This window comes from Urocitellus parryii, chromosome 3, assembly GCF_045843805.1.
Source record: "Urocitellus parryii isolate mUroPar1 chromosome 3, mUroPar1.hap1, whole genome shotgun sequence".
NCBI classification, from domain to species: Eukaryota; Metazoa; Chordata; class Mammalia; order Rodentia; family Sciuridae; genus Urocitellus; species Urocitellus parryii.
The window spans coordinates 86,284,981-86,307,949 of record NC_135533.1 but is presented as its reverse complement, the minus strand read 5'-3'; the positions used below and the strand labels follow the sequence as shown (position 1 = coordinate 86,307,949).

Here is a 22,969-nt window from a genome sequence, read left to right as displayed (position 1 = left end):
AATGATGATGTGAGATAAGCAAGCTTTTCGCTGGGATCCCATGTTCTCACCTACCCCGTGCTGGTCTACACAACAGATGGACTCATTCATCCAACTTGAAAATAATCAGGTTTTCACACCCCGTTATCATGGGTATGGTTGTTCCAAAGGGCTTGTTGGCAAAGGACCTTTATAACCACCTCCATCCAAGGGCCTGGGAGTTTGAACTCCTTTACTAGCGTTTCTTCCAAACCCATTTGCAGAGCATAAGGAAAGCTCTCGTTCCAACTCATAATGATTCTAGGTATTTTGGAAAAAAAAAATAAATGCCCAAGTTGGCATGGCACTTCTCATGTCAATTTAGGGTATATAGTTGAGTTTCAGGGCCAGACATATTCCAAATATTTGTATAATTTAAGTAAATAAGCATAGTAAAAGCCTATTTTAAGCAATGGAATTTCATATATATTTCTTGGTGAGCTTTTGGTCTTCTGTGTAATTTTATCCCTGATATTTTAACATTAAAATATTTAGTGGTATAAAATGTTTTTGTATTCCTGTATTTGTGAACTAACAAGCCATAAAACAATAACATGTGTTTGAAATTTGAAAGTACGCTGTGCTGAACTGTGTTTTCTAAAATAAGTCTAACTATTTGAAAAAAGTTTAAAAGTCATTTTTTACTTTCACATGTTTCAATTAACTGATAAATTTAAAGCAACAGCTGTGTGACTCCCATGGATTTCTACATCTACATCTCTATAATGGACACAGTAGCTAAATGCATCGGTCAAAACTAACAGTTATATTCTAGAACTGAATTTTTACCACATCTTTGCTGAAGATCAAAAGTAAATTACTTAATCTCTTAGTTTCAATTTTCTCTCTAATCTCTTAATTTTAGTTTTCTCCTTTCTGAGAAGTATGTTTTAAATGTCATGAATTAAATCAGTAATTAATAGTAAAAGAGAAGTATCCTTTGAAGCAGGAAAGAGAAATAAGAGAAGAAATTTCTATGTACTAAATAATTTCCCATCCTTCATTTAATCTCCAAAATAACAGATGGAGAAATAGAGAGCAAATAAGCAACCAGGTCATGTCATTAAGATCTGCAGTCAGGCAGTCTGTTCCTAGTTTCAACCAGTGCTTCATCCTTCTTCTCAAAGAGAGAAGAACAAAGGAAGGAGAAGGAGGAAGAGGAGGAGCAGGAGGAATGAGAAGAACTCTCACCTTACTTTTCATTTCATTTTTTTTTATCAGTGAAGGCAGTAATTTCTGTAAAAAGACTAGCCTCTATGTGAAAGGTATGGAAATACTCCGTAGATCTTAAAATATTAACTAGCAGTTGTTATTAACATTATTAAAGACACACAGACTTGGTATTTTCCTTTTACCACACAAGATTTCAAATGTTAAAAACTAACCATGAAATTCCATGACCTATAGTAATTTGAACTACTGCTGAGGTGCAGATCTGAACTGCATTTGCTACCCATCTCCTGGTGGGGACAGACAGTCTGCCCTCCATCCAAGGTCACAATTGCAATGTGGATTTGTTCTCCACTCCTTGCCCTGGGTGCAGGGAATTGATATGCTACATGCATGGGCCTGGGGACTCATGACAGTGCCAGGAAAACCTCTCAGGAATTTCAGGGAGTTATTATTGTTGTTATAAAAGAAAGAAAAGAGAGAGAGGAAGAGCCCTATTGCATAATTGACATTGATAATAAATATTTGCTGAGTCATTGCCACGTTTCCTTGGCTCTTCCCCTACTGAAATCCACTTGGCCATGTTGTTTTTAGGTTGTAAAAGCAGAGATCCTGCAATGGAAGGGTCACCTCTTCCCTAGAGTTACCAAGAATGGGGTTTCAGAGCTCAATTCACAACAGCTAAGCTATGGAACCAATCTAGGTGCCCTTCAACAGACAAATGGATAAAGAAAATGTGGTATATATACACAATGGAATATTACTCAGTCACAAAGAAGAATGAAATTATGGCATTTGCTGGTAAATGGATGGAACTGGAGACTATCATGCTAGGTGAATTAAAAAGCCAATCCCCTAAATCCAAAGGCCAAATGCTCTCTCTGATATGGGAATGCTAACACACAATTGGGAATGGGGGAGGAAGATTAGAAGTTCATTGGATTAGATAAAGGGAAATGAAGGAAGGGAGGCAGGAGGGGAATAGGAAAGACAGAATGAATTGGATGTAACTTTTCTATGTGTATGTATGTGTGTGTGTGTGTATATATATGTATATATATATATATATATATATATATATATATATATATATATATATGAATACCCAGCCAGTGAAACTCCACAAGAAAGAGATGTTTAACCACAAGAATGGGATCCTAATTATATGGTCCTTGCTTAGCATCTGGATTTGGCCACCTTAAGTGACAGCTGCCATTTTAAGGAAAAAGTTTCACTTTCCCATTCAAGGGCCTTTCTGAGAGAGGCTCACCACTCCCTCAAACCAACCCAACCCTTAACCACCGGCAATCGGACCCACCTAGCTCTGACTCCTGAGCCTCCCCAATAAAAGCCCCAGAACTCAAGCCTGTTTTGCCTCTCTCTCCTATTGAGAGATGGACTTTATTTGTCAGAGTTGACAAATAAACTCTCGTGTGTATCTCTGCCTGGTCTTTGTCTTTCATTTCTCACTTACCCGTCTCTTGTTTCTCGCTTTCCCTTCATTTTGGTGCTGAATCCCAGGATCAGGTTCCCTGGTGTGCCAGCTCCCCTCTTGGAAGGTCACTGAGCATCCCTGGGTCTGATCTGGATTCCATCGTGGGACCCGGCCCTCCATTCTGCCAAATGCCCTCTCTGCACCCATCACTGGACATTTCAAGTAAGACCCATGTCTCTGGTCGGCCTAAATGACCTATGGGTCCTGGGAAGTGACTGTTGATTGTTGGGCACTCCCAGGGTTACTGTGTGGTCAGGGGTACCCCCAGCCACAGCTTTCACAGCTACAGCTGATCCCTACTGTTGACCAAGTCTACAGGTGGTCTCTTATGTGGGTCCTGAGTTCTGAAAAAAAAAAAAAAAACACGGAGAATAATGGGGAGTTGTGCCAGGTGAGGCCTCTCAGCCTTGGGTTAATCTCTAAGGGCTTCTGCCCCTTCTGCTGGTTTCTGCCCCTACTATGTAGTCCTAGCTGGGCACCCAAATGCCACTACAGGTTCCTGCCCCAACGCTTACCCAGAGGTGGTGTCAACCCCTGAGCATAACCGTCCTCTCATCTAAGTGATACTAGAGACTGGGGGGTACCCCACCTCTAAACTTACCCCCTACATCTTACCATGGGTGGCTTCCCATCCATTCCTTCCCATAGTCCCCTAGGCTTCCTCCTGACTAACCTAGGGTCTCTCTCTTCCTCCCACCCGGCACCTAAACTTATCTGCTGGTACAATCAGACCTGGCCTCCATATCCTTTAGATAGCGACTCAAAATGGCCGCTTAACAGCACTCTAGATCCCCATATTATCAGGGATCTTTTCAACTATTGTGAGCATTCGGGAAAATGGAAAGAGATATCATATGTTCAGGCCTTCTCCTTTCTGCATTCTAAGCCCTCTCTCTGCAACTCTTGCTCTCCTGCACAAGTCCTCTTAGCTCTCCTCTCACCTACGCCTGCTTCCAAAGGGACACAAGATCCTACCCAGGACTCCTCCTTCCACCCAGCAGATGAGCCCTCACCATACCACAATTCTCTTTCTAATGAATCCCCCGCAGCAACTGTCCCCGCGGCCCCTCTGCCCTTTTCTCCTCCTGCCACATGTTCATGGGCTGCCCCTGCCTAACCTGCATCTCTGTGTCCTCTACACGAGGTGGCTGGGGTAGATGGTGTAATCCAGGTTCATGTGCCTTTTTCTTTGCCAGATCTTACACGGATAGAAAAGCGGCTTGGGTTCTACACTGCAAATCCCACCATGTATATCAAAGAGTTTCAATATCTGACTTAAGCATATAATTTGACCTTCCACCATGTCCATATAATCTTGTCTTAACCTCCTCCTGATCGAGGAGCGCAGGCAAGTTTGGGAGCAAGCTAGAAAGTATTACGCTGATGAGGCACATCAGACCTCCCCTTTCCATCTGATGGGCTCTGAAGCAGTCCCTGATCCGGACCCCAATTGGGATTATAATTTGCCTAGAGGAGTAACTAGTAGAAACCAATTCATGACTTGCCTCATGGCAGGATTTAGAAAGGCAGCTCATAAGACTATAAATTATGAAAGGTTCCAGGAAATCTTCCAAGATAAGAATGAAAATCCTTCAACATTTTTAGACCGCCTGACCAAGGCTTTATTAAAATATATTAATCTGGACCCTGAAGACAACTACTAATGACCTACTTTTTCCCTCAGAGTTCCCCCAATATTAAGGTCAAACTAAGGCACCTCTAGACAGGTCCCTAACTCCCCAAGCTGGGATTCTGGAAGTGGTTTTTAAGGTATATAACAAGAGAGACGAGAAGGCCCAGAAGCATAAATATCAACCTATCTGTCTGGGCTTAGCATCCCTGGTTCCACTGGCCTGTGGAAGGGTACCTCAGGACCTCCCAGACCCTGTTTTAAATGTGGTCAGACAGGGCACTGGACTCATAGATGTCCTAAGCCTTGTAAACCTCCAGACTTGTCCTAAATGCCATCAGAAGGGACACTGGACAGTTGACTGTCCCTGAGCCTATAGTGGCCCCCAGCCATCTGGCCCTTCTGGTTCCCCTTTCCAACTCTTAAGACTGGCTACAGAGGACTGACGAGGCCCATGTCCCCATCACTTGACCATGACCGTCACTGATCGGGAATTCAGGATAACTCTGTGTATTTCAGGTAGGACTGTCTCCTTTCTCCTAGACACCAGGGCTACATACTCAATCCTCAATGTGTTCTACCACTTTTTCTATGACCTCTATTGTTGGGGTAGAGGATAAACCCCACCAACCCTTACAAACAAGTGCCTTATTTGCACTTTTGCTCTCTAATTTTTACTCACTCCTTTTTGGTCATTCCACAGTACCCTGTTCCCCTTAGGGAAAGGGACATCCTCACAAAGTTGGGGGCTACACTTTCCTTCTCCCCTCATGTACGCTTCCATCTAGACTCACCTGCTGTTCCTGTGATCCTCTCCCTTACCTTAGAACCATCTCCTATTCCATGTGCCAGTGCCTTCCCATTACCCTCTTCTGAGGTGGACCCTGATGTCTGGGATGTCTCAAGTCAATCTATAACCTCACACCACAAACTCATTCACATCTGTCTCCAAGACCCCCTCCATTTTCTGGCCCAATCGCCATATCTGCTCTCCCAACAGAAACTCGATTATTCGAGTCCTCTTGTGAAAGGGATTCCTTAGACTGACTCATTCTCCTGATACCACCCCCATCTCGGCAGTAAAAAAGCCTAATGGTTCCTACCACTTGATCCAAGACTTCCCTTCCATTAACTCTTCAGTCATCCCAATCCATCCCGTGGTAACCAATCCGTATACCCTTCTCTCCACCCTTCCTTCCCGGACCTCTTACTTCTCCGTACTAGAGCTGAAAGATGGCTTCTTCTCTATTCCCTTCCATTCAGACTCTCAAAGACATTTTCGCTTTTACATGGACAGACTCTGAGTCTTAAGACTCCACTCAGCTGACGTGGACAGTTCTCCTCCAAGGGTTCCGAGACAGCCCTCATTTCTTCAGAAAGGCCTTGGCTAAGGATATAGCATCCACACATCTCACTCAGCCTATGGTGCTACAGTATGTGGATGACCTCCTTCTTTGCAGTCCCTCCTTGGAGGTCAGTCATCGGGACACCAGTAAACTTCTTCTTAATGTCCTTTCTGCCTGTGGCTGTAGGGTTTCTCTATCCAAGGTACAGTTTTCCTAGGCAATGGTAACATACCTAGGCCTCCTCCTGACCCCAACACACAAAGCCATTACAGTTGATAGAAGGGCCTAATGGTTAATATACCAACACCCTCTACTAAGGAGGAAATTCTCTCCTTTCTAGGTATGGCAGGATTCCTCAGAGCTTGGATTCCTAACTAGTCTACATTAGCTAAACTTCTATATGATGCAGCCTGGGGCCCACTCTCTGAACCCTTATTGCACTCTGTGACAAAGCCCTTCACCAGGCTCCAGCAGGCCCTCCTCCAGGACCCTGCTCTCCACCTCCCTGATCTCACATGCCCTTTTCACCTTTATGTGGCTGAAAAGCAGAGCTTTGTTCTAGGGATCATCAGACACATGCTGGGGCCAACCTTTGCCCCTGTGGCTTGTCTATCCAAGGGTCTTCTCCCTACTGTTTGGGGATGGGCCCCATTGGCCATAGCCTCTCTACTTGTTAACAAGTCAAAGAAACTCACCTTTGGGGCCCCACTCACCATCCTGGCTCCCCATCACTTAAAGGAGCTCCTCAGCTACAAGGGAGTTCCCTACCTCCCTGTCACCTGTTATCTCTACAAGTTTTCCTGGTGGAAGATCCCAGTCTTACTTTTCCTACCTGCTCATCTTTAAACCCTGCTACTCTCCTCTCCACTCTCCAGGACTCTTCCACCTCCTCTCTTCTTACCCATTCAGGCATTGAAACTCTGGAGGACCTTCTTCCACATCCCTCCCATATACAGGGAGGCCCCTTGCTCCACGCAACATACACATGGTTCACAGATGGCTCCTCCTTCCTTCAGGAGGGAGTTCTTTGGGCAGTGTAGCTCTAGTTTCTCTGACCTTGGTGGTGGAAGTGGCTCCCCTCCCCAATAATATATCCAATCAGCAGGATGAACTCGTTGCCCTACTCAGAGCCTTCACTGTGGCAAAGGGAGCCTCCCTCAATGTCTACATGGACTCTAAATACACTTTCCACATATTCCTCTCCCATTCTGCTATTTGGAAGGAGTGGGATTCCTTACCACCCAGGGAACTTCAGTTACTAATGCCCCTTTATCTCCTATCTCCTTCAGACCTCAAAGCTTCCCACTGCCATTGGAATCTCACATTGTAAATCCCGTCAGACAGACACCTCCTTTGTGACAACAACAAGGCAGACTCTGAGGTGAGGGCCACCGGCCTCCAACAGCCTCCTCCACCTGCAGTCCTCTGCCTTGCTAGTCCCCCAACAGACTCTTCCCCACCTGACACTCAACAGATGCTTCCCTTCCTTCACAACCTCTTTCACTCTAACACCACATCTTTAAAACAATTTCTCACTTCCCACCTTAAACTCTCTCCAGAGGACCTACCATTCCTCTCTACCCTCTCTGCCTCCTGTGAAATCTGCCAAAAAACCAATCCCACCTCCAATCTCCACCCACCTGCCTTCCCTTTACACCAGGCAAGAGGACATCTCCCTTGCTCTGACATCCATATGCCCCTGGTCAAGCGGTACAAATTTCTCTTGGTATTTGTTGACACCTTCTCAGGATGGGTCCAGATGTTTCCTACCACCAATAAATGTGCCCCTTGTTGAACACATTCTTCCCTGATTCAGCCTCCCCTTCCCATGTTTCATGGTCTGTAGCTAAAGCACTCAGCATCTCCTGGCATTTTCATATCCCCTACCATCCCCAGTCCTCTGGCAAGGTGGAACATACCAACTGGACCTTGAAGAAAATTCTCACTAAACTCTCCCTTGAATTACATTTAGATTGGACTGAACTCCTTCCCTTGGCTCTTCTTAGGTCATGAGCTTTCCCAAAGAAGCCACACGAGATCTCCCCTTTTGAGCTTCCATATGGATGGCCTATCTCCCTGCTCAGCTCACCACCCTCTGATTCTCCACTACCCCTGGATCCTCATCTTTTCTGGCCCCTTCTTGCATATATTAGGAACATTCTTTGGCAATACAGTAATGCTGTTCTGGCAAAGCCTAGTTCTGCCTCTTCCCTTCTCCCACTCTGTCTCCTGGTACTTGGTATTTTTTACCCCACCCCAAGAGGCCCCCCCTTTCTCTTCTCAACTCTCCACAAAATGAACTGGACCTAATTGGATCATTCTTACCACTCCCTTGGCAGCCCACCTTGAGGGTCCCATATTGGGTTTATAACTCTCATTTATTTTTTTTTGTCTGCCCTTTTTTTATTGTTGGTTGTTCAAAACATTACATAGTTCTTGATATATCATATTTCACACTTTGATTCAAGTGGGTTATGAACTCCCATTTTTACCCCGTATACAGATGGCAGAATCACATCGGTTACACTTCCATTGATTTACATATTGCCATACTAGTGTCTGTTGTATTCTGCTGCCTTTCCTATCCTCTACTATCCCCCCTCCCCTCTCTTCCCATCTTCTCTCTCTACCCCCACTACTGTAATTCATTTCTCCCCCTTGTATTATTTTTCCCTTTCCCCTCACTTCCTCTTGTATGTACTTTTGTATAACCCTGAGGGTCTCCTTCCATTTCCATGCAATTTCCCTTCTCTCTCCTTTTCCCTCCCACCTCTCATCCCTGTTTAATGTTAATCTTCTTCTCATGCTCTTCATCCCTACTCTGTTCTTAGTTACTCTCCTTATATCAAAGAAGACATTTGGCATTTGTTTTTTAGGGATTGGCTGGCTTCACTTAGCATAATCTGCTCTAATGCCATCCATTTCCCTCCAAATTCTATGATTTTGTCATTTTTTAATGCAGAGTAATACTCCATTGTGTATAAATGCCACATTTTTTTTTATCCATTCGTCTATTGAAGGGCATCTAGGTTGGTTCCACAGTCTTGGACACTTGTTCATTGTTGGTGGGACTGCAAATTGGTGCGGCCAATTTGGAAAGCAGTATGGAGATTTCTTGGAAAGCTGGGAATGGAACCACCATTTGACCCAGCTATTCCCCTTCTCGGTCTATTCCCCAAAGACCTAATAAGAGCATGCTACAGGGACACTGCCACATCGATGTTCATAGCAGCACAATTCACAATAGCAAGATTGTGGAACCAACCTATAACTCTCATTTAAAACAGTTTTCTCTGCCCTTTTACACAGTGACACCCACAGGCCCTCTCAAGCTGCGTTTCTCCAAGACCAGAGCCTCCCATCTTCCTTCGGTCTCTGAGGACCACGAGGACACTGCAGAACCTTTCTCATTTTTGCCCTCCTCCCTTATTCTGTACTCACCTCCCAGGGGTACTCTTACCAGGAATTACCATTCCAATTTCTAGGAGACTTACAGCAACTTGCTCAAACCATACGAACCATACAGTCCCAGCTGGATTCTTTAGCTGCTGGGGTTCTGCAGAATTGAAGGGACCTTGATCTTTTTACAGCCAAAAAAGGTGGACTTTGCCTGTACCTACAGGGGGAATGCTATATTTATGTCCATCTGATATAGTAAAGGACAAGATAAAACAACTCCAACGGGACCTTGAACATGGGAAACAACCGTTCTCCCCTACTGAAGGATGGCAGCTAAGTCACCCCCTTCTCCAGTGGGCGCTTCCTTTCCTGACCCCTCTCCTTGCCATAGCCTTCTGTTAATGCTTGCCCCCCACATCATTAGAGGGGTTCAAGACCAAATCCAAAAAATCTCTAATCAAACTATAAACTAGCTTTTGCTCTAGGAATACCAATCCCTCACCAAAAAAATGGGGCATCGGGGTCAGCATTCTACCACCACTCAACCTCCATCATCACTCCAATGACATCCCTCTAATGAGGGATTCAAACACCACCCCTTCTCAGCAGGAAGCAGTTATAGAAGATTGACCTAGTCCCATTCCCTAAGGGGTCCAATAAAAAACCAAAAAGGGAGGAATATAAGGTCCTTGCTTAGCAGTTGGATGGCCATCTTAAATGACAGCCCCCATTTTAAGGAAAAAGTTTCAGTTTCCCGCCCAAGGGCATTTCTGAGGAAGGCTCACCACTCCCTTAGCACCAACCCAACCTTTAACCACCTGCATGAGGACCTACCCAGCTCTGATTTCTGAGCCTCCCCAATAAAAGTCAAGCCTGTTTTGCCTCTCTCTCCTATAGAGAAACGGCCTTTATTTGTCAAAGCTGACAAATTAAACTCTCATGTGTATCTCTGTCTGGTTTCTTTCATTTCTCACCCATCTCTCGTTCCTTGCTTTCCCTTCACTAATTATAATAAGTTATACTCCTTGTACACACGTCAGTATGCACTCTACTTGTCGTGCATATATAAAAAGAACAAATAAAAAATAAAAAAAAGAATGAGGTCTCAGAAGCCAGGACTGGGTTTAATTCTTGGTATATCGCTTGCTGGCTGAGTTATCTCAGTTATCCTCTGCACCTTAGTTCATCTGCTTGGAAAGATGAGGAGAGCTACCAGGGAGATAAGACGTGTAAGTGCACAGTCTAAGCGCTTTCTGTGTAGTTCCTTACTGCACCTTTACCACATGGAAGGCGCATACTAAGATGGTCTACAATCAGCACCCAATACACGTTTTATACTATATAATTAGTTCCTCTTTCATTCATTTGACAAATAGACATTTTGTGCCAACTATGTGCCATGTATTTAGATCCTTCTCTTTAGGGAGCCAGACACCAGTAAGGAGGCTACAGTCTGGTTAACAGAGGACTTACTCAACTTTAAAATAATAATTGATATCACCCCATGGACTTAAACCACTGAGATTTCCTGTTTACCTTTCTTGCTTAAGAACGGATTTGGCAACATTTAACCATCCAGGAATGATGATAAAGTTCAGCCATTCTAAATTCATATACTTACATGGTGACTAGTGAAATGAAAATGGTCAGAGGCTGATTTGTCATAAATGGGATAAAAGCAGGATCCATATAATCCTACTTCAGGTCATTATGAATGATATAAACACATATCTTGATTTATTGGCAATACTTTAGTAAACATTTAAACAAAGAGAGTCCTGGCTAGATAAAAATAGAAAATGTGGAAGAGACACACTCACTGGAAGTCATAATTTTGCAATAAGTAATTGAATAATTATAAAAATCAGAAAGCTTAAGGAGATTAGGAAAAAATAGAATAAAACACTGCTCTAAGCAAAAGTGTGATGTAAAACAAACAAAAAAAACTTCACAAAACAAACAAACAAAAACACACTATTAAAACACATTTTTTAGAGCATAAATTTATAATTAATATAATAAAATAGGAAAACTGATTAATTGATAAGAATTTGAACAATGCAGTCATAGGAGTACAGCCTGCTCTGTCATTAGTTTCCTGGATTCTAGTATTTGCCCCAAGTAAGGAAATTTGCCCTAGCTGCTCAGGAGCATCACTTGAGCCCAGGAGTTTGAGATCAGCTAGGGCAACATAGAAAGATCCAGTAACAATCAATCACTCAATCAATGAAATGAGCTAAAAAGAAGAGGAAAATTTGCTTTGAAGTACAGAGGAAGGAACTGAGATGTAGGTAAATGATAGAACAGTTGCTCGGCACATTGCAAGGACCTGGATTTAAACCCTTCCCACACCACTTAAAGCAAAACAAAAAGGAGAGAGAGAGAGAGAGAGAGAGAGAGAGAGAGAGAGAGAGAGAGAGAGAGAGAAGGTACAGTATATAGTACACAGACTTAGCAAAGAAAATTCACTGAACAAATACAGAAAATGCTATCCAACATTACCCATGATATCAGTACAAAATGAAAAAACTGGTAAAGATTTTGCTAATAAATAATAATGCTTAATACTTCTGAAAACTACTATAAGATGGACATCTCATATTTCAGGAAGGAATAAAAGTATAATTTTTAAGAACTTTGATAGCATATATAGTCTTTAAAATGTTTATTCCCTTTGGCCTGTCAATCCTTTCAGGGACTCTTCCTAGGAAATAACTAAAGGTGTAAATAGATAATTTCAGATCAGTTTTTTGTTTATTATACTTTTATAATCTAAGGAGTATTTCTAGAGAGAATACTCAAATATCCAGAATTAAAAATAATGTAATAATTAACTCATTATGTGGTATCTATAGGAAAAATTACATAATTATTAAAATGTTTTTAATAGATGTTCAATGATAGGAAAAATACATGTGGTATGAACAAATTTAAATGCAGTATATAAACTTCACTGTGAAAACAATTTTTATATATTGCACATATAAGTGAGGAAAAAATTTTTAAAAATTATTTTAACATATCCTCAAAAGATTGCCACCTTGTACTAATTATGACTGAAACTACACTGGAATCTATGAATGTGTGCATTTTTTAAAAGTCTTGGATTAATACTGAAGTGTCCAAGTATTTGATATAAGGCCACCTCACCTTCAGAGGGTGCCCAATGGTCTTATGCAGAACTTCTCAGCAGAGCTGCACTTGACCGTGGCTGGCAGGACCCCCCGGGTACCAATATAGGGATTTGGGAAATTATAGGAAGGATTTGCACCTGCTCAAACATCTCTCTACCATCCACTTATTATGGATCCTGAAATTCTACCTTGCAAAAATCAATCATATGAGTTAAAATCCTACCTTCTCCTGAAACTTTGAAAACATGAATAGTCATAATGTGGGATGACATCTTAAATCATAGCAACACCTCCATCTAAACTAGTATATTAGACTGTTTGATTCTATCAACATTTTGGGAGGCACCTAGCCTGTTCAGGAGAGTTGCTGATCTGGGGGTGTGGGCTGGCCTCTGCTCTCAGGTAGTTTGCAGGCAGGTAGGCAGGTACACAAACAAGGAAACTCCATGGGGAAGAGACACAGAGATCAAGTGGAGTCCACCCTGGCTCTGTCTAGGGGGGCGGGGGATGGAAAGACTTCCCAGGGAGAATGCATTTGAGCTGAGTCTTGACAAAAGGAGTGGTGGAGTTTGCAGAGGTCAAAGGAACTGTAAACAGAGAGGTGGGAAAGGATGGGAAAGGCAGTCAGATGGAGCAAGAAGCCCTCAGGAAAGTGCTAGGATCCTGGAGAGGAGATGGCTTAGGTGAGTGATCTTGAAAGGCAGAACTGAGTGGAGAAGGGACTGCAAGGAACAGGAACCAGACTGAAGCCCACGTGTTGTGGAAACACAGGTGCTATGCAGTCCTACACAGAGTGCTCAAAGGGAGAAGGATGTTCCGCAAAGGGATGCAAGTGAAACCCTTGGCCAACTCTGAAATTCTATCCAAGTGCTCCTTACACCTCAGATCCTGGTCCTGGGTTGAAATCAGGTTACTGACTTGCCTGGTTGCACCTTTAATCTCTGGAACACAAGATCACAGTTGGATGGAAATCTTGTTCTCCTTAACCCTTCTTCTCTGGTGACTGCGCATGTAGTTTCGAAGTACAACTACCTAGAGTGTGTGCCTTTATTTTTGGACTTAACTATTCTGAGAATCTAGCCATTCCTCTAATTCATACTAAGGCAAATAAAACAATCATACAATACTCTCCAGCTAGCTTTTCAAACTAACAGGATAGAAAGAGAATTTTGAAAGGATACCAACAGAGAAAAAAAATACTCTGTTATTTTTAGACTGGAAGATTGGATTATCTTATCCCTTTTGTTTTTTATGAAAATAAAACACCAAACCTTTAAGAAAACTTTGCCTCCTATCTACCCCAATACCACAGCTTCCAACCCCCTCAAAGCCTGAATTTTCTGACAGATCTTCTGTACTTACCACATAGAAAACCCAAGTCAAGGCAGAACCATCATCTCAAAGTGCAAAGCAAACTTTCATTATTAGTTGTGCTGGCAAAAATCTTGGGAAGTGTACGTACATTCCAAGAAAAAGACCAAAATACATCTCTGCAGAACAGAGCTTCCCTGTAACAAGATTTGTTAAATTTCCTTTTCTCCCCCTGGCTTTTCTGACACAAGATGAACTTATTCCCACAGTGTTCCAAAACAGACAGGGACACACATGCGCACACACGTACACACATACACGGGGAAGACGCGCTGAAAACGTTGAGAGAGGATGTTCTGAACCAGACCCTGTGCAGTTTCCTTGCCCAGATGTGTCTGACCTCAGGCTTGGGAACATTAAACAAACACAAAAACAAGACGCAGCAATGCGCGTGCTGGGCTGGATGACAGAGGCAGTGAGCAAATATTGGGATTGTATTTCACCTATTACCATGGTGACCCAAACAGGGTGGATACTGGCAGAAAGAGAAAGAAATAAAACTGGGAAAACAATGAGTCCCGGGAGAATGTCTGAGCGTGTGCACGAGGAGCCAGCTGTGAGGGTGGAGAAGCAAGAGCCCTGAGAAGAGATCTGATCAGACTGAGATCTAGTTCAATAACCTTTAGTGCTTGTGTAAGCAGAGGACTCCCTCGGCACTCCACATCCAGGACAGCACAGAGCTGTGGGAGCCTGAAGAAAAAGTAGTGACGTGATGTGGAGCTATTATGTTGGTCAATGTTGGGCAAAAATCAAGGTGATTTTCATGCAACGCCAAGAAATGAAACACTTACTGGCAAATGGGAACAGCTTTGTGTTTGGCTGTCATGACCACCAAGCCCCAGGATCAACCAGAGAATTGAGCCCATTCCCTGGGGTAACCTGATGGTTCCCTTCGATTCCCAGTTGACATGTAAGGGACAAGCTGTCTGACCCTCTGTCTCCACCAAGTACTTTGCTCCACTAATCGAATTCTGCAGAATTTGCTTCAGGGACAGTTCTCTTAGAAAGCACACTCAGGGTGGTCAGCAGAAGGCTTTCCCTGTCCACTCCTGACTAGCACTAGGAGAGGGAAGTTCAATGAACTTGACAATCAGGAATCTCAGTTCTAATTCCCTTCTACTAACAGCTTGTGATCTTAGACGAGTTCGGCTCTTTGTTTCTCCAAGGAAAGGATTTTGCTAAAATAATCTCCAAAACCCTTCTCTGCTTTGAAATTTGGTGATTGATAGACAGTTGATAATTTATAAATTCTTGTTTCTAAGACAAATATAATCAAATGGATCATCTCACATGTTTGGGTTCTGACTGGCATGGAATATAATTTCTTATAGGAACATAGTCTGTTCTGGGGGACATAAATAAATAGTTGCTAGCACCCATCAGTGATTTCATAATCTGATTTTTATGTTTTATTAAAGAGGTGACAAATATATTCCCACATGAATTTTTTTTTTTTTTATAGATAAATTGGGGAAACTGGCAATGGCAGACGAGAGGTCACATTTTTAGCCAACAGAATGGAGCTAGGGCTTCTATTAGTTCTCAAAGTGTAGTTTTTCTTCTTTAGTGACAAGAGCTAAACTCAAATTTAGCACTTGGCCATTCAGGAATATGGAGAGGACTTCTCTTCAGGTTTTACTCAATGAGGCTTACAGAATTTAATAGACAAAACTGAAAAGTGGCCTATCTTACTTGATACCACTAAGCTTTATAAAGGTCTGCTTTTATTCAGAATTAGCTGCCATAGGGACACCAGGGATGACCTGATATAGTGGAAACAGGACAAAAATCAAAGGACACCAGAGCTCAGGGCCCAGTGATGGTGATATACTATTGTGTGATTCTGGAAAAGACACTTAAATTTTCTGTGCCTATAAAATGAGGATTAGTAATATTTTCCTTCTGACCCTCCAGGGTTGCTATGAGGCTCCAATGAGACAGTGTATATGGGAATTTACAAAGCCCTTTACTAATATAAATTCATAGGATGATCATCCCTGCTACTTAATCAAAACATGATTAAGGACCGGGACCAAAGGTCCAATGCCTGGGTTCACATACCAGCACCAAATTTCACTAGCTATGTGCGTTTCCAGAAATCACCCAACACCTCAGCGTATCCTTTGGAAAGTGAGATGAACAGTATCTCCCTTATCAGACTATTGTCAGGACTAAATGAGAACACATGGCCAACATGCTTCATATGGTTCTAGCCACATGCGTAAGTGCTTACTTAATGTTGGCAATTACTGTTTTCTACCTTAAGAAGGCAAATCGCATATTATTAAGTGAAAGCACAGGTCGTTGTTTTCATCACGGATCTTACATAATTCCTACTGGTCTACCCGTCAAACAACGGTTTTCAAGCTGTGAAGCAGGATGATTCTGAAAAAAAAAACTAGTGGTCACTTTAGTTCAGACCATCATTGTGTTCTGATTGCTAGCTGCAGGACACAGGTCCTCTAGCCTGATTCAAAAGTTAATGAGCACTTCCTTAAAGCCAACAACCCTTCCTGCCTGGCTGCAGAGCTCCAAGCAGACAGCCTGCTCATTCAGGGCTCTCTATTCCTAAACTTAGGAAATGAAGCTGGGGAAGATTAAGGCAAATAGGCAAATCAAAGAACTGCATTTCTCAAGAGTGCCTGAGAGATGTTACCTGGAGACTGTCTCTTCAGGTGCATAGACTTTCCAGGCAGTTCCATATGGAGTCAGGCTTCTCTGTGATTTATCTGCTGGACAGTGGGTGGCCAAGGGGCACTCATAGGCAAACAGTCATCCAGCCCGATAATTAGGGAGGGAAAAGGCAAACACAAACACACCCAGGTTGACATTCAAAACAAAGTGGATATTTAACCACGGATGGCTCATTATACTGCCGTAGTTCTTGTCTGCCAGTGTGTGGGGAGGAAACCAGGAGCCAACAGCAGCACTGTTAGTGATTTATCAGTAGAGCTGACCGAAAAGGCACAGTCCTTGGGTAGAAACGGGAAGGCTGGAGCTTGTTGGCTAGCTTTGTTCTTAAATGATGGAGGGATCCCTCTTAGTCTTTAGTGGGCCTTGGGGTCCTCCCCTATGAAAAGAGGGGTTCAGACAAGGCCTTTTCTAATTACCCTCCATTTCTGAAAGGCCTTGACTAGACAGTCTTTTTTTTTTCATTCATTCATTAATGCATATACTTAGGTATTTATTCAATTAATCATAAACTCAACTATAGACAAGGTATTGACAATCAATGACCAAAATAAAGCATGACAGATCATCACCATGGAAGAAACAGCTCGAGGTGTTGACAACCTCTCTCAATTCATATGAGGGCAGCGATAGTAGAACTTCTATTTTCTAAGGAACACTCATACTGCTTTTCACTCAAGGGAAAAAAAAATAGGATGGCTGCTGTTTGCCAATCTCTTTCAAAGAAATCAAATGTAGTCAGCTCCTCTTTATAGGCTGCTTACTTGGCTTGGAATTTATCCGGTTTTATCCTTTCCTTCTCATCCCCACCTTTGTCCCTGCCCACTCCATCCCACCCTTTCTCCTTAGTGAGGTTTGGTTACCTCCCATTATTTCAACTGGATTTGATTGAATTCAGACCTCATGCATGGGACCTTTCACAGTTCAAGGAACCTAGATGTTGAAGGAAAGCAACTGAGAGAGACGGACATGGAGAATGAGAATAGACAAGACAAAAATGTGTTAGGGTGAAGAAGCAGTGGAGCTGGGTTAGTTTGTGTCTACAGAGCACTGGTTAAACCAGGGAGAAGCTCCACACCGCCAACCACTCTGCATCTTCTCCAGGTGATCCGGAGATTTAATCTGAAAGTTACTGACAGCTTAATATTGTGATATTATTAATCCAAAGAATCAATGTCATGATCAAAGAGCTTTGACCACGAGGAGATCAGCCTGTGCCAAGTGATGTTTCATTTAGCCAGTTTTTAAACCTCTCAGAGCCTCAGCAGTCTCAGCTATAAAGTGGGGACGATGCTTTTGTCATGGTGCTATCGAGGACAAAATTAGGTCACAGCCAAAAATACCTTCTTCCTCATATCAATACTCTCTAGCCTTTACTAACCCCTTCCAAACTGAAGCTAAGATGTGGATAGGGCCTCCAAAGCCCCCAGAGAACAGCCATTTATATGCCATCACTTCTTCTAATCAGTTTCTAGAATAGTGGTCACCTCATTCTTAGTGAGACAGGTATATAGATGAATCCCCCAACCCCTTACTGCTTATTTGGCTACTAAACTTATTATCAATTTCTTTAAAACAAGTTTCTTTCAATTTATTAAATAAAAGTGAGATAAAATTGGCTCAATTCCCCCCAAAAGAAATGAACACACATCTGCGTGACTCTGGATGCCATAGTCCCTTCACTCCAGAGCCTCCTGAACACTGCAGAGACTGGAAACCTGTCCCACTGTGATTCACACTTCCCCCACCCTCCGACTTCTCCTCCCTCCCCTTTCCCATTTCTCTCTGCTTATGCCCTTTCTTCCCTCCCTTTTCCCTTTGAATGTTAAAAGGTCCACGAGGTATCCAGTGTATTTCTTCCTAGCCGACCCCATTTCCACTTAAACACCCAGAACCCAAGAATCTGGAAAGAAGAACCGATTGGGGGTAGTCAGAAAGATGGAAATCTCTCAGGGCTTTGAGTCTGCTCTGCCCAAGGAAACCTAGTATGCGCAGATGCACTTGTATAATTGTGAAGCCATATGCCCACTAGCCTAATTCTGCAGAAAAGGAACAAGCCATAAAACGAAAACATAATCAGTCAGAATGATGATAACATTCGATGGGACAGTTCATTGATACTAATGTACATTAGATCCAAAGATCGGCACGTGTGCTTCCTGATTTAGGATGCCCCAGATTGACACACTTGAGAGGTTGTTAAGAATACCCGTTTTGCTCTCTTCTGCAACAGAAATGATTGAGGTTCTGCAAGGAAAACAGATGCATTCCAATGGGAAAGCCCCTAGTCAGATGGCCTCTAACAAAGTTGTGCTTTGAAAGCGAAACCTGTCTTAAGCTTTTGTCCACCTCCCAGACCTCCACGTTTCACCAGAGATTCGGGGTGATGTCTTTTGTCTGGGGCAATAGGGAGTTTGCAATGAACCCTCTGACACTGTCCCCAGGAGAGAAAGCCTGCGGTGGCACTGTGTGGGCAACACCTCCCTTTAGCTCTCTGGTGACTTGTGTGCTCTGAGAACACACCCTGCCGAGTGCATTCATCACAATAGCCCATGTGTGACCTAAGGAAAAGTCCTTGAAAACAGTGAAACAAGACTCTCAGTTGAAATCTGGAATCCATTCTAGTCTTACACAGGAAGAAAATTAGGCATAGAAAAACAAAGCCCATCGTTCAGAGAAACCTGGAGAGGCTCTGGCTGACATTAAAATCGTGGAAGTTTTTTTTTTTTTTTTTCCCTCACTACTTTGGATTTCATAAAACATTTTCATCTGATCAGCCCCAAAGCTGCTAGAAAATACCATGTGGTTAGCTGATGGCAATGACCAGTTTCTCCAGTGAATAAAACAGGCGGAATAAGATCAGAAATGCAGAATGACATATTATAATTCACTTACTTAACGCTTTTGCACACAACTAAGTAAATGCTATTCTTCCGAACATAAGTGGGCAATACTACCATTTCCCCCCTTTGGATTAATGTATTGGCAATAACAGGGGGAGTAGGGGTGGGAGTTGGAAGCAGAAAGAATAGCTGTACTCCCTGGGCCCCATCTCCATGGTCAAGTTCATTAGCCCCGACCTCATGGGCCTGGAAATATTTATTCACTTAGAACATGAATCAGCAGAGTGGTGTGCTTGCTCAGTGAATCCAACTCAGCAAAGGTTTGTGGGCTAACACTATTTTTATAAGTACAGACCAATTCCCTTTTGTTTCCAGCAACATTATTCACCATTAATTTGCCCTAGGATATGATTTCTTGCATGCATGTAAATAATTCTCAATCTGCCTACTTTGGGGGGCATATTCCTTCTTTGCTAACAATTGGAGAGGCAGGGTGGTGGTCAAGTGGTGGTAGAAAATCCAGTGAAAAATCAATTAGCAGAGAAATCTGTTTGGAATTGGAACTTAGAATCCATCTAAAGTTTGTCTAGAAAATCCCTCAAAAGGAAGACAGACCCTGAAGGGAATAAGAAGATTCCAGAACCATCCAGATGGGGGCATACTATCTCAGACCCAGAACCATACACTATTCATTTGCAAATGAAGAAATTAATTTTGTTTTTTTCTTAAGTACCTTCACAGTTCATTTTTTATTTTCCTTTAAAAAAAAAAAAAGAAGGTAAATGGCATTACTTTGGTCTCCAAAACAGATGCCAGTTTGAACTTTATTCTGCCAGCAAGTATTTGGTTTGGCTCTGAAAAGGTTTGAGTTGAAAAAATATTTGCCGAATCCAAAAAGATTTAACGAGCTTTGCTGCAAGGCTGGTGCCATTTGGCCCGTCACAGGGGCTGTGGCACAGTAAAGAGAGCTCTCTTGACCACAGATTTTATTTGCCCAAAGTAGCCAACACTGGGAGTTCAGTTGATTTCTCAGGTCAAGAAGCTGCACATCAGATGAGTGAAGTTTCTAAGCGAAAGTGACCAAAACGGGCTTCAAAAAAAAAAAAAAAAAAAAAAAAAAAACTTGCTGACATTGAAAAGGAAGTCCCTGGGGCTGGCTCCACCCCGTGTGGGAGGTGATGGCTAGCTTTCAGAGCTGTCCATAACCTCCTCACACCAACCAACACGCACAGTCTCCAGTGCAGTCAGTAGACCAGATAAACCTCAAAGTTCTAGCAAATGCCTTCCTTATACAATATCAGACACTAAAAAATCTGCTGGGCTGTATTTTACTTGACTAATTTTGGTGTTAGAATTTAACTAAGCAAATCCTGAATGACCTACTTTAAATAACTTCTCTAAATAGTACCAGCAAGTTTACTTTGTATTGCAGAGAGAGAGAGGCATGGCTTTATCAATCTTTAGTGGAATATAGATGCATAAATCTATCACTGAGATTGGAAAGAATGACCTCAGCGCACACAAATATCACGTTAAAAGTCACTGAACCTTGTCACCTGAAGTCACGCTTTTTAGTACAGGTTGCAAGGAAATGAAGCCTCTCATCCTTTTAAATCAATACCACATCTGACAACTATAACAAAAAACCACAAAGCATTTCCATAACAGTGTGTACTTAAGAATTAAAGGTCTGTGTTAATGACATTGGGACAAGAAAAGTTCACTGAAGCTGTAATTACCTTGAAGAAGGACTTAGAACTTTGGATTATTTCACATAATGAGTAAATCTCACCCCAACTTCTATGGATCTCCCAAAACCTCAATTGTCCCTTTCATTAACACCAGCGCCAATCTAACACTTGGGACATGCTTATCTGATGCCAAGGGTCTGTAACAAATATCTTTAAAGGGAGCCAATCTCTGAACTCTGCCTTTCCAGAGAAAGAGCAATACAGGGGGCGGGGGAAGGAAGACTTCTACCTGGCTTAACTGACATTTGGGTGTCAGAGTAAAAATCAGAAGAAAAATTCATGAAGTAATAAAAGGATGATTATAGCAGTTATTTACCATTTTGGCTTCTGAGTGCATTGGCTGGACTTGGGGAGAAGCACAGGGGTTACTGAGATTTGGACCTTGCATCCCCATGATGCTGGAGTTCACTGACATTTGTCTCTCCATCTAAGAGAAAGGAAAGCAACAGAATTAGAAGTCTGAGAAAGACAGTCAAGGCATAGACAAAGATGCCACTTCCCTTTCAAGCAGATCCTTTAGCATTTCTTTGAAGAAGCCCCAGAAACCCACAGGCTTGGTACATGGTGAGCAATGCATGAGCCTTGAGCTGAACCAGCACATCAAGGAATCACCCAAAGCTGTGCCATCTAGGAAGATTCCCCATGCAAAGAGAACAGTGATATCATGAAAGATGATTTCCAAACAAAATCATTGAATATTTCCACTTTTGCACCCATTCCAAGTACCACTAATTATGCTAATTTTTATGGCTGTAAGAAATAATATATGCATAGAAAAATGCTAAAAGGATATATAATATACCAAGTGGTATCTCAGGATATCTTTGATATATTCCCCTATAAATTTTACATAGTAAACATGATTCTTTGGGGGAATAAGGAAAAATAAACAATCTTAAAAGCCACATTTCCCAACACGCTAGGTCTTCCTGTTGCTCCATTCCATAAATGCAGTTGAAATGAGGCAGCAGGAGTGTTTAAGCCACTGCCTGGGTGTATCTTTTCCTTCTTAACTTGGTCAAGGCCTCACTGAAGAGCTGAGCCTTAGGTGGCTGCAGGGTTTGGATTACACATGAACGACTGCTCCTGCAGTATCCTCCTCTGGCCTTCTGTCCCTCCAGAATTAACATCAACCAAATACCTGACCTGGGTTATGTTATTTTTGTCTTCAGGGTATGCCTATTAAGAAGTAAATGCAAGGTAAGTGTCCCTTATCCAATGTGCCTGGGACCAGAAGTGCATCAGATTTAGGATATATTCAGATTTTTCAAATATTTGCATATGATAATGAGATATTCCAGGATAGGACCCAAGTCCAAACATGAAATTCATCTATGTTTCATATACCCCATATACGCATAGGCTGAAGCTAATTGTATACAGTATGTTGAACACTCCCACATTTGACTACCACCATCACATGGGGGCAGATGTGGGATTTTTCAATTGTGGCATCATGTTGGCACAACCAAGTTTTGGATTTTGAATTTTCATATTAGGGATTGCTCAACTTCTACAGCAAAATTTCTATTTGAGTCAAGGAAGAACTGATTAATAATATTTTCTGATTGGTAGAAAATGAACACTTCACAGAATAAGCTAAAGCAAGTACATTTATTATTAATATCACCCAGAAAATAACTAGACTTTCTTCAGCGGGAAAACCAATTCTTCAAAATAATTACCAAAGGGTGGACATAAAAACAATGGCTGAAAATTTGGGGAGCCATGTATTCACTCTAAGTTAACCTGGGAAGTGTTGGAAAATATGGGTGTTTCTAATCAGTGGAGGTTCAAAGGATAGAGCATGGAAATCCCACCAATTAAAGGGAAGCTTGAGTGTGATCACTGAACTAAATGACCATGCTTAGTCAAGGAGCCTTCTCTTGCCGAGATTCTGCCACTATGATTTCTTATGTCTACTACAGGGGTTGGGTACAATTATGACATTAGTCTTTGAATTAGTAAAAGTGTTAGCAAAAAGCTCTCTCCTGACTGACAGGTGGGTGCTTAGCCTGATTTTAGCCAATAAGCTAATTAGTTATCCTGCAAGGTGTGGATACAGGAAACTTTCAAGAGGAGCTAGTAAAAGCAAATTTCCCATGTATTCCTGAGTATTTC

At 42.3% G+C, this 22,969-nt stretch overlaps 1 protein-coding gene across 4 annotated transcripts in view; it reads right to left on the bottom strand.

Moving 5' to 3' along the window:
• Positions 1-22,969, bottom strand: part of Creb5 (cAMP responsive element binding protein 5) — a 398,582-nt gene that overhangs the window by 77,994 nt on the left and 297,619 nt on the right. For all 4 annotated transcript variants that reach the window (XM_077795986.1, XM_026407467.2, XM_026407469.2 and 1 more), the window contains one exon: positions 21,165-21,275. In XM_077795986.1, the coding sequence (XP_077652112.1) occupies positions 21,165-21,275 (111 nt within the window). The remainder of the gene's footprint in view (positions 1-21,164; positions 21,276-22,969) is intronic.